Source organism: Pseudopodoces humilis, chromosome 12 (assembly GCF_049639895.1).
Source record: "Pseudopodoces humilis isolate 2021_Gansu_Grassland_sample_001 chromosome 12, ASM4963989v1, whole genome shotgun sequence".
Lineage (NCBI taxonomy): Eukaryota > Metazoa > Chordata > Aves > Passeriformes > Paridae > Pseudopodoces > Pseudopodoces humilis.
The window spans coordinates 8,707,438-8,720,992 of record NC_142211.1 but is presented as its reverse complement, the minus strand read 5'-3'; the positions used below and the strand labels follow the sequence as shown (position 1 = coordinate 8,720,992).

Sequence of the window (13,555 nt, the reverse complement as noted above, 5' to 3'; positions counted from 1 at the left end):
TCCCAAAATCCCCCCAAAATCCCCAAAAATCCCCAAAATCCCCCCAAATCCCCCCAAATCCCCTCAGGCCCCCCCGGGCCCCGCGCACCTTCTTCCTCAGCTTGGCGAATCGCTTCTGCAGCGCCTCCTCCTCCTCGGTGAGCGCGGGGGGCAGGGTCAGCATGGCGGGGGCACCGGGGGGGTTTTTTTGGGGGTTTTTTGGGGGGGGTTTGGGGTTTTTTGGGGTTTTTTGGGGTTTTTTGGGGTTTTTTTGGGGGTCCCCCCCTCACGCGGTTTCCGTGGCAACGGCAGCCAGGCGGAAGTGGGCGGAGCCTCTCCCGGCGTGCACCGCGCGGTGAGAGCGGCGCGCTGTCATTGGTCGGTTCGGCGCGCGGCGCGCGGTGATTGGTTAGAGGTGGAAAGGGGCGGGGCTAAGCGCTGAGGGGGACTTCCGGTGGGCTCCCGGTACTTCCGGTGGCGGCGGCGGGAGAGGAGCGGGGATGGAGCTGGAGCGGATCGGTGAGACCGGAGGGGCCGGGGGGGGCTTCGGGAGGGGCCGGGGGGGGTTTTGAGAGGGGTTGGGGGCATTCCGGGGCTGTTCCGGTGGGGCGGGAGGGGTCCCGGTGCTCTCCGGTGCTCTCCGGTGATCTCCCCGGTGCTCCCTCCGCAGCCGTGCCCCCCCGCGGGCCGCGGGAGCTGCCGCTGGCGCTGCTGGAGCTCGGCTGCTCCGGACGCTTCGAGCTCCTGAGCGGAGCCCCCGGAGCCGCCGAGGGCCCCGAGCCCCGAGCGACGGTGAGTGACCCCCCAAACCCCCCCAAAACTCACCCAAAAATACCCTAAGCCCCCCAAATTCCCCCCCAAACCCGCCAGGGACCCCCCAAATCCCCCCCAAACAAACCCCCCAAATCCCCCCCAAATCCCCCCCAAACCTCACCCAAAACGCCCCAAAAAACTCCCCAAATCCCCCCAAACTCCCCAGGGACCCCCCCAAATCCCCCCCAATCCCCCCAAACCCCCCAAACCCCCCCAAATCCCCCCCAAACCTCACCCAAAACGCCCCAAACTCCCCCCCAAACCCCCCAAACCTCACCCAAAACACCCCAAACTCCCCCCCAAACCCCTCCAGGGACCCCCCAAGCCCCCCCCAGCCCCCCCAAGTCTCCGTCTCCCCGCAGCTGCCCCGGGGGCTCCCCCCGTTCTCGGCCCCGCTGGAGGCTGAGCTGGAGCTGCGGATCCTGGGGCCCCCCGAGGGGCTCCCCCTGCACGGCCAGCGCCGGTACCGGGGGTCTGGGGGTCCCTGGGGGGGAGTTGGGGGCCCCTGGGGGGGGTTGGGGGGCCCTGCGGGGGATTTGGGGGTCCCTGGGGGGGTTTGGGGGTCCTGGGGGCTGGGGGGGATTTGGGGGGATTTGGGGATCCCTGGAGGGGTTTGGGGGTCCCTGGGGGGGTCTGGGGGGGATTTGGGGGCCCGCGGGGGGGTTTTGGGGTGTCCCTGGGGGGGATTTGGGGGGATTTGGGGGTCCCTGGGGGGGATTTGGGGATTCCTGGGGGGAGTTTGGGGGGATTTGGGGGTCCCTGGGGGGGATTTTGGGGGTCCCTGGGGGGGGTTTGGGGGGGATTTGGGGGTCCCTGGGGGGATTTGGGGGGGTTTAGGGGATCCCTGGGGGGATTTGGGGGGAATTTGGGGGTCCCTGGGGGGGGGTTTTTTGGGGGGGATTTGGGGGCTCCCTGGAGGGGTCTGAGGGGGATTTGGGGGTCCTTGGGGGGGATTGAGGGTCCCTGGAGGTGTTTGGGGGGTCCCTGGGGGGATTTTGGGGGTTTTTGGGGGGTCCCCGGGGGTGTCCCTGGGCTCTGGGGGGGTCTCAGGGGTCTGGGGATTTTGGGGAGGGGTCTCAGGACCCCCCCGTGCCCCCCCCCAGTGCCCCCAGGAGCTGGCTCAGGACCCCAGACCCACGAGCTCTGTTCGCCCTGGACCCCACCCCCGTGGCCGGGGGGCTCCGGGCAGAGCGGGACCCCCGGACGGGCGCCCTGCTGGGCTTCAGCGAGGTGGGCGGGGGTCCCGGGGGGATTTGGGGGTCTCAGGGGGGTCCCGGGGGGATTTGGGGGTCTCAGGGGGGTCCCGTGGGTCCTGGGGGGTCTCAGGGGGGTCCTGGGAGGATTTGGGGGGTCCCTGGGTGGTCTCAGGGGGGGGGTCCCTGGGGGGGTATCAAGGGGTCTCAGGGGGTTTCTGAGGGTCTCGGGGGGATTTGGGGGGTCCTGGGAGGATTTGGGGGTTCCTCTCCCAGGGGTCTCTGGGGGGATTTGGGGGGTTCCTGGGGGTCTCAAGGGGCTCTTGGGGGGAATTTGGGGGGTTCCTGGGGGTCTGGGGGGGGTTTCAGGGGTCTGGGGGGTTTCAGGGGGTCTCGGGGGTCTCAGGGGTCTGTGGAGGTCCCTGGGGGGCTCCAGGGGGGTCTCAGGGGGTTTTTGGGGGGGGTCTCGGGGGTCTCAGGTCCCTCCCCTCCCCCCCAGGAGCTGCTCCCCTCCGTGGGGCTCTCGGCCTCCTCCTCCCCCTCCCTGCTGCGGCCCCCCGGCCCCCCCCGCGAGGGGCTGAGGGGAGGGGGCTGCAGTGTGCCCTTCTGGCCAGGTACGGACCCCCGGGACCCCCTCAGACCCCCCTGAGACCCCCCTGGGACCCCCAAAACCCTCCTGAGACCCCCAAAAACCTCCTGGGACCCCCAAAACCCTCCTGAGACCCCCCAAAACCCTCCTGAGACCCCCAAAAGCTCCCTGGGACCCCCCAGACGCCCCCAAATCCCCTCCTGGACCCCCCCAGACCCCCCCCCCAAAAACCCCCGGGACCCCCCCAGGCCCCCCCAAACTCCCCTCAAATCCCCCCAGACCCCCCAAATCCCCCCCAAATCCCCCCCAAATCCCCCCAAATCCCCCCCCAAACTCCCCTCAAATCCCCCCAAATCCCCCCCAAATCCCCCCCAGACCCTCCCAAATCCCCCCCAGACCCCCCCAAATCCCCCCCAAAGCCCCCAGACCCCCCCAAACCCCCCCAAATCCCCCCAGGGGGGGAGGACGAGCCCACCCTGGAGCAGCTCCGGACCCCCCGGCCCGGGGAGGGGGAGGAGCAGGACGTGGATTTCGAGACAGGTACAGACCCCTCCCCAAATTCCGGGGACCCCTCCCCAAATTCCGGGGACCCCTCCCCATTTTTGGGGTGCTGGGTGGGGGGGTCTCACCCGCTCCCCTCCCCCCCCCCAGAGCTGCTGACGACCCCCCCCGGGATGAAACGGGGGGTGCAGTTCCAGCCCCAAGGTAGGGGAGGGGTCTGGGGGGGATTTGGGGAAGGGGGCTTTGGGGTCTGGGGGGGGATTTGGGGGCGGATTTGGGGTGTGGGGGGGCTTGGGGGAGGGGGCTTTGGGGTCTGGGGGGGATTTGGGGGCGGATTTGGGGTCTGGGGGGGCTTTGGGGAGACTTTGAGGGGGTTTTGGGGGGATTTTGGGGGGGCTTTTGAGGGGATTTTTGGGTCTGGGGGGATTTGGGGAGGGGGCTTTGGGGTCTGGGGGGGTTTTTGGGGGTCTTTTGGGGGGGGTCTTTGGGGTCTGGGAGGGTTTTGGGGGGTTTTGGAGAGGGGGCTTTGGGGTCTGGGGGGGTTTTGGGGGCGGATTTGGGGTCCGGGGGGGCTTTGGGGGGGTTTTGGGGTCTGGGGGGGGCTTTGGGGGAGTTTTGGGGAGGGGGCTTTGGGGTCTGGGGGGTTTTGGGGAGGGGTCTTTGGGGTCTGGGGGGGTTTTTGGGGGGGTTTTGGGGAGGGGTCTTTGGGGTCTGGGGGGTTTTTGGGGGGGTTTTTGCCCCTTTTGGGGAGGGGGGTTTTTCCCCTCTGGGGGGGGCAGATTTGGGGGTCTCGGGGTTGTTTTACCCCCCCCAGCCCCCCCCCAAAAACGCCCCCTCCCCATTTGCAGCCTCGGGGGGGTCTCTGTCCCTGTCGGGGCTCCTGGAGACCCTCGAGCCCCTGGAGCTGGGGGGGGGTCCCGGCCCAGCCCGGGGGTCTCCCCAACCCCCCCCGGCCGGAATTGGGGAGGGGTCTGCGCCCCCCCCGCCCCCCCCGCGGCGCTCGGACAGCCTGGAGGAGCTGCTGGGGCAGGTGGGTGTGGGGAGGGGGCTTCAGGGGGGGTTCAGAGACCCCTCCCCACATTTCCCACTCTTTGGGGGGGTTCAGAGACCCCTCCCCACATTCCCACCCTTAGGGGGGGTTCAGAGACCCCTCCCCACATTTCCCACCCCCCCAGGATGGGGAGGGGGCTTCGGGGGGGGTTCAGAGACCCCTCCCCACATTTCCACCCTTAGGGGGGGTTCAGAGACCCCTCCCCACATTCCCACCCTTAGGGGGGGTTCAGAGACCCCTCCCCTCACTCCCCACCCCCCCCCCAGCCGGGTGGGGGGGGGGCTCCCCCCCCCCCCGCCCCCCCGGGAGCCCCCCGAGGAGGTTTGGGCCGAGCTCGCCGATGCCGCCACCCCGGTGGAGGGGTTTGAGGAGCTGCTGCCGGAGCCCGCGCACAGGGTGGGGTCTGGGGGGTCCTGGGGGGGATTTGGGGGGTCCTGGGGGGGTCCTGGGGGGATTTGGGGGGTCCTGGTCCTGGGGGGATTTGGGGGGGATTTGGGAGGGGTTTGAGGAGCTGCTGCCGGAGCCCGCGCACAGGGTGGGGTCTGGGGGGGTCTGGGGGGGATTCGGGGGTCCTGGGGGGTCCTGGGGGGGATTTGGGGGGTCCTGGGGGAGTCTGGGGGGGTCCTGGGGGGACTTGGGGGGGATTTGGGGGGGATTTGGGAGGGGTTTGAGGAGCTGCTGCCGGAGCCCGCGCACAGGGTGGGGTCTGGGGGGGTCTGGGGGGGGTTTGGGGGGTCCTGGGGGGGGATTTGGGGGGTCCTGGGGGGATTTGGGGGGGGATTGAGGAGCCTTTGGGGGGGTTTTGGGGCGAATTTTGGGGGCTCTCTCAGGTGGGTTTTGGGGCTCTGAGGGGCAGTTTTGGGGTGGTTTTTGGGTTTTTGGAGTGGTTTTTGGGGGGGTTTTCTGGGGTGATTTTTTGGGGTTTTCTGGGGTGATTTTTGGGGTGATTTTGGCGTTTCTGGGGTGGTTTTTGGGGTTTTTGGGGTTTTCTGGGGTGGTTTCTTTCTGGGGTTCTGGGGTGGTTTTTGGGGTTTTTGGGGTTTCTGGGGTGGTTTCTGGGGTTCTGGGGTGGTTTTTGGGGTTTTTGGGGTATTTTTGCAGGTGGTTTCTGTGGTTTTTGCGGGTGGTTTTTGCGGGTGGTTTTTGCTGGTGGTTTTTGGGGTTTTTGGGGTTTTTGGGGTTTCTGGGGTGGTTTTTGGGGTGTTTTGGGGTTTTTGGGGCGCTCAGAGTGACCCCCAGCCCCATTTCCCCCTCCCCAGTGGCCGTTCAGGCCGGACCCGTTCCAGCAGCGCGCGGCGCTGTGCCTGGAGCGCGGCCACTCGCTGCTGGTGGCCGCTCACACCTCGGCCGGCAAAACCGCGGTGGCCGAGTACGCCATCGGGCTGGCCCGGCGCCACATGACACGGTGAGACCCCAAAATCGGCCTGGGGGACCCCAAAATCCATCTGGGGGACCCCAAAATCCATCGGGGGGACCCCAAAATCCAGCTGGGGGACCCCAAATCCATCGGGGGGACCCCAAAACTGCCCCAGGGACCCCAAAATCGGCCTGGGGACCCCAAAATCCATCTGGGGGACCTCAAAATCGGTCTAAGGACCCCAAAACTGCCCCGGGACCCCAAAATCCGGCTGGGGGACCCCAAAACTGCCCCGGGGACCCCAAAATCTGGCTGGGGGACCCGGTGAGACCCCAAAACTGCGTCAGGGAACCCAAAATTGTTCTGGGGGATCCCAAGAGTGCTCCCAGGGTCTCTAAAACTGCTCTGGGGACCCCAAAACTGCACTGGGGGACCCCAAAACTGCACCAGGGCACCCCGAAACTGCACCAGGGCACCCCAAAACTGCTCTGGGGACCCCAAAACTGCACCAGGGCACCCCAAAACTGCTCTGGGGACCCCAAAACTGCACCAGGGCACCCCAAAACTGCTCTGGGGACCCCAAAACTGCACCACGGCACCCCGAAACCAGCCTGGGGACCCCAAAACTGCTCTGGGGACCCCAAAACTGCACCAGGGCACCCCGAAACCAGCCTGGGGACCCCAAAACTGCACCAGGGCACCCCAAAACTGCTCTGGGGACCCCAAAACTGCCCTGGGGGACCCCAAAACTGCACCGGGGAACCCCAAAACTGCCCTGGGGGACCCCAAAACCACCCAAGAGCTCCCTGAAACCAGCCCAGGGCTGTGTGGGGGGTTCCCCCAGGTTTTTTAGGGTGACCCCCCAGTGTCCCCCTGTGTTTTTGGGGTGACCCCCCCGTGTCCCCCCCAGGTCCATCTACACCTCTCCCATCAAGGCTTTGTCCAACCAGAAGTTTCGGGATTTCCGCGCCACCTTCGGGGACGTGGGGCTGCTGACGGGGGACGTGCAGCTGCGCCCCGAGGCCGCCTGCCTGGTGATGACCACCGAGATCCTCAGGTGGGGAGGGGTCCTGGGGGGTCCTGGGGGGTCCTGGGGGGTCCTGGGGGGATGGGGAGGGGGTCAGGACACCCCCCGGACACCCCCAAATTCAGCCCCAAACCTAACCCCAAACCCGAGGCCGCGTGTCTGGTGATGACCACCGAGATCCTCAGGTGGGGAGGGGTCCTGGAGGAGTCCTGGGGGGGCTTTGGGGGGTCCTGGGGGGGCTTTGGGGGGTCCTGGGGGGGCTTTGGGGGGTCCTGGGGGGATGGGGAGGGGGGCAGGGCCCCCCAACCCCAAACCCGGCTCTGTGTCCCGAGGCCCCCCGCCCGGTGAAGGCCGCTGAGATCCTCAGGTGGGGAGGGGTCCTGGGGGTCCTGAGGGGTCCTGGGGGGTCCTGGGGGGTCCTGGGGGGTCCTGGGGGGATGGGGAGGGGGTCAGGACCCCCCCCGGAACGCCCCCAAACCCAACCCCAAACCCAACCCCAAACTCGAGGCCGCTTGCCTGGTGACAACCACTGAGATCCTGTGGTGAGGAGGGGTCCTGGGGGTCTTGGGGGGTCCTGGGGGTGTCTTGGAGGACCTGGGGGGTCCGGGGGGGTCTTGGGGAGTCCTGGGGGGGTTCTGGGGGGTCCTGGGGGGCTGGGGAGGGGGTCAAGACACCCCCAAACCCAACCCCAAACCTGAAGCCGCGTGTCTGGTGACGACCACCGAGATTCTGTGGTGGGGAGGGGTCCTGGGGGTCCTGGGGGGGGGCCTGGGGGGCCTGGGGGGGTCCTGGGGGGTCTTGGGGAGGGGGTCAGGACCCCCCCAGGACCCCCCACAGCCCCAGCCCCTCCCCCCCAGGTCGATGCTGTACAGCGGCTCCGACGCCATCCGGGACCTGGAGTGGGTGATCTTCGACGAGGTTCACTACGTCAACGACGACGAGGTGGGGCGGGGGGGGTCCTGGGGGGCTTTTGGGGGGTCCTGGGGGGGTTTTAGGGGGTCCTGGGGGGGGTTTGGGGAGTCCTGGGGGGGGTTTAGGGGGTCCTGGGGGGGGGTTTGGGGGGTCCTGGGGGGGGTTTAGGGGAGCTCTGCTGGGGTCGTTTGGGGGAACCCTGGGGGTTTCTGGGGTGGTTTTGGGGGGTCCTGGGGTGGTTTTAGGGGCTCTGAGGGGGTTTTTGGGGAGTCCTGGGGGGGTTTAGGGGGTCCTGGGGGGGGTTTAGGGGGGTCCTGGGTGGGTTTTGGGGAGCTCTGGGGGGTCCTGGGGTGGTTTAGGGGTGGTCCGGGGAATCCTGGCGTTGTTTAGGGGAACCCTGGGGGTTCCTGGGGGGGTTTTGAGGGGGTTTTGGGGGGTTTTGGGGGTTCCCAGGGGGTTTCTGGGGGGGTTTTGGGGGTTCCTGGGGGGGTTTTGGGGCCCCCCTGACCCCCCCGTGCCCCCCAGAGAGGTGTGGTGTGGGAGGAGGTGCTGATCCTGCTGCCCGAGCACGTGGAGCTGGTGCTGCTCAGCGCCCCCGCCCCCAACGCCCCCGTGTTCGCGCAGGGGGTCGGGTCCGGCCTGGGGGGGCTCTGGGGGGCGTTGGGGGGTCCTGGGGGGGTTTGGGGAGTCCTGGGGGGCTTTGGGGGGTCCTGGGGGGGCTTTGGGGGGTCTCCTGGGGGGTTTGGGGGGTCCTGGGGGGGTTTGGGGAGTCCTGGGGGGGCTTTGGGGGGTTTGGGGGGTCCTGGGGGGGCTTTGGGGGGTCCTGGGGGGGTTTGGGGAGTCCTGGGGGGGGCTTTGGGGGGTCTCTGGAGGTTTGGGGGGTCCTGGGGGAGTTTGAGGGATCCTGGGGGAGGGTTGGGGGGTCCTGGGGGGGTTTGGGGGGGCCTGGGGGGGCTTTGGGGGTTCCTGGGGGAGGGTTTGGGGGGTCCTGGGGGGGCTTTAGGGGGTCTTGGGGGGTCTTAGGGATCTCTGAGGGGTTTTTGGGGGATTCTCAGGGGGGTTTGGGGGTCCCCGGGGGGTTTGGGGGGTTCTCAGGAGGTTTTGGGGGTCCCCGGGGGGTTTGGGGGGTTCTCAGGAGGATTTGGGGGTCCCTGGGGGGCTCTGGGGGTCCCTGGGGGCTCTGTCACGGTGTCTCTCACCCCGTCAGTCGCACCAAGCGCCGCTGTGTCCGGGTGTTGAGCACGCCGCGGCGCCCGGTGCCGCTGGAGCATTTCCTGTTCACCGGGAACAGCGCCCGGAACCGGCACCAGCTGTTCCAGCTGCTGGGCCCGGGGGGGGCCTTCAGCACCCAGGGGTGAGACCCCAAAACTGACCCGAAACTGACCCAAAACTGCCTGAATCTGACCCAAAACCTACCCCAAAAACCTGACCCAAATCTGACCCAAAACTGCCTGAATCTGACCCAAAACTGCCTGAATCTGACCCAAAACCTGACCCAAAACCTGACCCAAATCTGACCCAAAACCTGACCCAAAACTGCCTGAATCTGACCCAAAACCTGCCCCAAACCTGACCCAAATCTGACCCAAATCTGACCCAAATCTGACCCAAAACTGCCTGAATCTGACCCAAAACTGTCTGAATCTGACCCAAAACCTGACCCAAAACCTGACCCAAATCTGACCCAAATCTGACCCAAAACTGCCTGAATCTGACCCAAAACTGTCTGAATCTGACCCAAAACCTGACCCAAAACCTGTCTCATCTGTCCCTCACCTGCCCCACCTGTCCCACCTGTCCCACCTGTCCCACCTGTCTCACCTGTCTCACCTGTCCCACCTGTCCCACCTGTCTCACCTGTCCCACCTGTCCCACCTGTCCCACCTGTCTCACCTGTCCCACCTGTCCCACCTGTCTCACCTGTCTCACCTGTCCCACCTGTCTCACCTGTCCCACCTGTCCCACCTGTCCCACCTGCCCCACCTGTCTCACCTGTCTCACCTGTCTCACCTGTCTCACCTGTCCCACCTGTCTCACCTGCCCCACCTGTCTCACCTGTCTCACCTGTCCCACCTGCCCCACCTGTCCCACCTGTCTCACCTGTCTCACCTGTCTCACCTGTCTCACCTGTCTCACCTGTCCCACCTGTCTCACCTGTCTCACCTGTCTCACCTGTCCCACCTGTCCCACCTGTCCCACCTGTCTCACCTGCCCCACCTGTCTCACCTGTCTCACCTGTCCCACCTGTCCCACCTGCCCCACCTGTCTCACCTGTCCCACCTGTCCCACCTGTCTCACCTGTCTCACCTGTCTCACCTGTCTCACCTGTCTCACCTGTCCCACCTGTCCCACCTGTCTCACCTGTCCCACCTGTCTCACCTGTCTCACCTGTCCCACCTGTCTCACCTGTCTCACCTGTCTCACCTGTCTCACCTGTCTCACCTGTCCCTCCCCTGCCCCACCTGTCTCCCCTGCCCCACCTGTCTCACCTGTCTCACCTGTCTCACCTGTCCCACCTGTCCCACCTGTCCCACCTGTCCCACCTGTCTCACCTGTCTCACCTGTCTCACCTGTCTCACCTGCCCCAGGTACTACGCGGCGGTGGAGGCCAAGAAGGAGCAGAGCAGCAAACACGCGCAGAGCTTCGGGGCGCGGCAGCCCACCATGGGCGCCCCCAACCCCGGGCAGGTACCGGGGGGTCCTGGGGGGGTCCCAGGGGGTCCCGGGGGGCTGGGGGCTGCTCGGGGGTCCCGCTGACCCCAGACCCCCAACCCTGGGCAGGTACCGGGGGGTCCTGGGGGGGTCCCGGGGGGTCCCGGGGGGCTGGGGGCTGCTCGGGGGTCCTGAGGGGCTGGGGGCTGCTCGGGGGTCCCACTGACCGTGTTCTCCACCCCGACAGGAGCTGGGGGTCCCATGGGGCAGTTTGGGGGTCCCAAGGGGCTGTTGGGGGTCCCATGGGGCAGTTTGGGGGTCCCATGGGGCAGTTTGGGGGTCCCCCTGACCGTTCTCCCCCCGGCAGGAGCGCGGTGTGTGGCTGTCGCTGCTGCAGACGCTCCATGGGGCAGTTTGGGGGTCCCAAGGGGCTGTTGGGGGTCCCATGGGGCAGTTTGGGGGCAGTTTGGGGGTCCCAAGGGGCAGTTTGGGGGTCCCAAGGGGCTGTTGGGGGCCCCATGGGGCAGTTTGGGGGTCCCACTGACCGTTCTCCCCCCGGCAGGAGCGCGGCGTGTGGCTGTCGCTGCTGCAGACGCTCCATGGGGCAGTTTGGGGGTCCCATGGGGCAGTTTGGGGGCAGTTTGGGGGTCCCATGGGGCTGTTTGGGGGTCCCAAGGGGCAGTTTGGGGGTCCCAAGGGGCAGTTTGGGGGTCCCATGGGGCTGTTGGGCGGCCCATGGGGCTGTTTGGGGGGCCCAAGGGGCAGTTTGGGGGTCCCATGGGGCAGTTTGGGGGTCCCATGGGGCAGTTTGGGTGCAGTTTGCGGGTCCCATGGGGCAGTTTGGGGGCAGGGTGGGGGTCCCACTGACCGTTCTCCCCCCGGCAGGAGCGCGGCGTGTGGCTGTCGCTGCTGCAGACGCTCCATGGGGCAGTTTGGGGGTCCCATGGGGCAGTTTGGGGGCAGTTTGGGGGTCCCATGGGGCAGTTTGGGGGTCCCACTGACCGTGTTCTCCCCCCGGCAGGAGCGCGGTGTGTGGCTGTCGCTGCTGCAGACGCTCCATGGGGCAGTTTGGGGGTCCCATGGGGCTGTTTGGGGGTCCCATGGGGCAGTTTGGGGTCCCATGGGGCAGTTTGGGGGTCCCATGGGGCAGTTTGGGGGCAGTTTGGGGGTCCCAAGGGGCAGTTTGGGGGTCCCATGGGGCAGTTTGGGGTCCCATGGGGCAGTTTGGGGTCCCATGGGGCAGTTTGGGGGCAGTTTGGGGGTCCCATGGGGCAGTTTGGGGGTCCCCCTGACCGTTCTCCCCCCGGCAGGAGCGCGGTGTGTGGCTGTCGCTGCTGCAGACGCTCCGCGAGCGGGAGCTGCTCCCGGCCGTCACCTTCACCTTCTCGCGGGGCCGCTGCGAGGAGCAGGCGGCCGCTCTGGGCTCCCTGGAGCTGCTGAGCGGCGCCGAGCGCGCCCAAGTGCGGCAGTTCCTGACGCGCTGCCTCGCCCGGCTGCGCGGCTCCGACCGCCGCCTGCCCCAGGTGGGGACCGGGACGGAGATTTTGGGGTGTGGGGACGGAGATTTTGGGGTGTGAGGGGACAGGGAGGGCAATTTTGGGGTGTGGGGAGGGCGATTTTGGGGAGTGGGGACGGAGATTTTGGGGTGTGAGGGAACAGGGAGGGCGATTTTGGGGTGTGGGGGGAACAGGGAGGGTGATTTTGGGATGTGAGGGAGCAGGGAGGGCGATTTTGGGGTGTGAGGGGACGGGGAGGGCGATTTTGGGGTGTGGGGGGAACAGGGAGGGTGTTTTGGGGGTGGGGGGAGGGCGTTTTTGGGGTGTGGGGACGGAGATTTTGGGGTGTGGGGGGAACAGGGAGGGTGATTTTGGGGTGTGGGGAGGGCGATTTTGGGGTGTGGGGACGGAGATTTTGGGGTGTGGGGGGACAGGGAGGGCGAATTTTGAGGTGGAGGGGACGGGGAGGGCAATTCTGGGGTGTGGGGGGGACGGGGAGGGGCGATTTTGGGGTGTGGGGCGAGGGCGATTTTGGGGTGTGAGGGGACGGGGAGGGCGATTTTGGGGTGTGGGGAGGGCGATTTTGGGGTGTGGGGACGGAGATTTTGGGGTGTGAGGGGACAGGGAGGGCGATTTTGGGGGCGTGGGAGGGCGATTTTGGGGTGTGGGGACGGAGATTTTGGGGTGTGGGGGGAACAGGGAGGGCGATTTTGGGGTGTGGGGAGGGCGATTTTGGGGTGTGGGTGGTGAGGGGAGGGGGAGGGCGATTTTGGGGTGTGGGGAGGGCGATTTTGGGGTGTGGGGGGAACAGGGAGGGCGATTTTGGGGTGTGAGGGAACAGGGAGGGCGATTTTGGGGTGTGAGGGAGCAGGGAGGGCGATTTTGGGGTGTGGGGAGGGCGATTTTGGGGTGTTGGGGGACGGAGATAGATTTATGGGTTTGTGGAGGGAACAGGGAGGGCGATTTTGAGGTGGAGGAGATGGGGAGGGCGATTTTGGGGTGTGGGGACGGAGATTTTGGGGTGTGAGGGGACAGGGAGGGCGATTTTGAGGTGGAGGGGACGGGGAGGGCAATTCTGGGGTGTGGGGGGACGGGGAGGGCGATTTTGGGATGTGGGGAGGGCGATTTTGGGGTGTGGGGGGAACAGGGAGGGCGATTTTGGGGTGTGGGGGGAACAGGGAGGGCGATTTTGGGGTGTGAGGGGACGGGTGTAAAGCGGGAAGGGTTCGTACCTCGAGGAGGGGATCCAGCGCGTTCCCCCCTGCAGGTGCTGCAGCTGTCGGAGCTGCTGCAGCGCGGGATCGGCGTCCACCACGGCGGGGTCCTGCCGCTGCTCAAGGAGGTGGTGGAGATGCTCTTCAGCCAGGGGCTGGTGAAGGTGAGCGGGGAAAAACGGCACGGCCGGCTGTGGGGCACGGGGATTCCGCCCCACGGCATCGCCCCACGGCTGCCCCGCGCCCGGCACAGGTGCTGTTTGCCACCGAGACCTTCGCCATGGGGGTGAACATGCCGGCGAGGACCGTCGTCTTCGACTCCATCCGCAAACACGACGGGAACGGCTTCCGTGACCTCCTGCCCGGTGAGGGGCTGGCTGTGGGGCAGGGGGAGAGCGGGTGGGAATGTGAGGGGGAAACGGGGGGAAAGCAGAGAGGGGAAATGGGGGAAAGCATGGTTGAGAAAATGTAGAAATAGAGGAGGAAAGAGTGAGGAGAAATGGGAGGAAAGAGTGAGGAGAAATGGGAGGAAAGAGGAGAAAGGGAGGGAGGAGAGGTGCAGTCGTGAGGGGAATCGTGAGGGGAGGAAAAGAGCGGGAAAACGTGAGGGGAGAAAAAAGAGCAGAAATGTGAGGGGGAAACGGGGGAAAGCAGAGAGGAGAAATGGGGGAAAACGTGGTTGAGAAAATGTAGAAATAGAGGAGGAAAGAGCGAGGAGAAATGGGAGGAAAGAGAAGAAATGGAGGGAGGAGAGGTGCAGTCGTGAGGGGA

The 13,555-nt window shown here is 66.8% G+C and overlaps 1 protein-coding gene across 1 annotated transcript in view; it reads left to right on the top strand.

Moving 5' to 3' along the window:
- Positions 1-427: 427 nt before the first annotated feature.
- The window catches only part of SKIC2 (SKI2 subunit of superkiller complex), a 50,090-nt gene continuing 36,962 nt past the window's right edge, over positions 428-13,555 (top strand). Inside the window, exons 1-18 of the mRNA XM_088061445.1 lie at positions 428-498; positions 650-771; positions 1,155-1,255; positions 1,896-2,022; positions 2,485-2,599; positions 3,031-3,114; positions 3,226-3,279; positions 3,924-4,101; positions 4,393-4,522; positions 5,386-5,531; positions 6,394-6,540; positions 7,368-7,452; positions 7,948-8,054; positions 8,558-8,776; positions 10,011-10,110; positions 11,385-11,597; positions 12,838-12,948; positions 13,038-13,149. Coding sequence (XP_087917571.1) covers positions 480-498; positions 650-771; positions 1,155-1,255; positions 1,896-2,022; positions 2,485-2,599; positions 3,031-3,114; positions 3,226-3,279; positions 3,924-4,101; positions 4,393-4,522; positions 5,386-5,531; positions 6,394-6,540; positions 7,368-7,452; positions 7,948-8,054; positions 8,558-8,776; positions 10,011-10,110; positions 11,385-11,597; positions 12,838-12,948; positions 13,038-13,149 — 2,170 coding nt within the window. The 5' untranslated portion in view covers positions 428-479. The remainder of the gene's footprint in view (positions 499-649; positions 772-1,154; positions 1,256-1,895; positions 2,023-2,484; positions 2,600-3,030; positions 3,115-3,225; positions 3,280-3,923; positions 4,102-4,392; positions 4,523-5,385; positions 5,532-6,393; positions 6,541-7,367; positions 7,453-7,947; positions 8,055-8,557; positions 8,777-10,010; positions 10,111-11,384; positions 11,598-12,837; positions 12,949-13,037; positions 13,150-13,555) is intronic.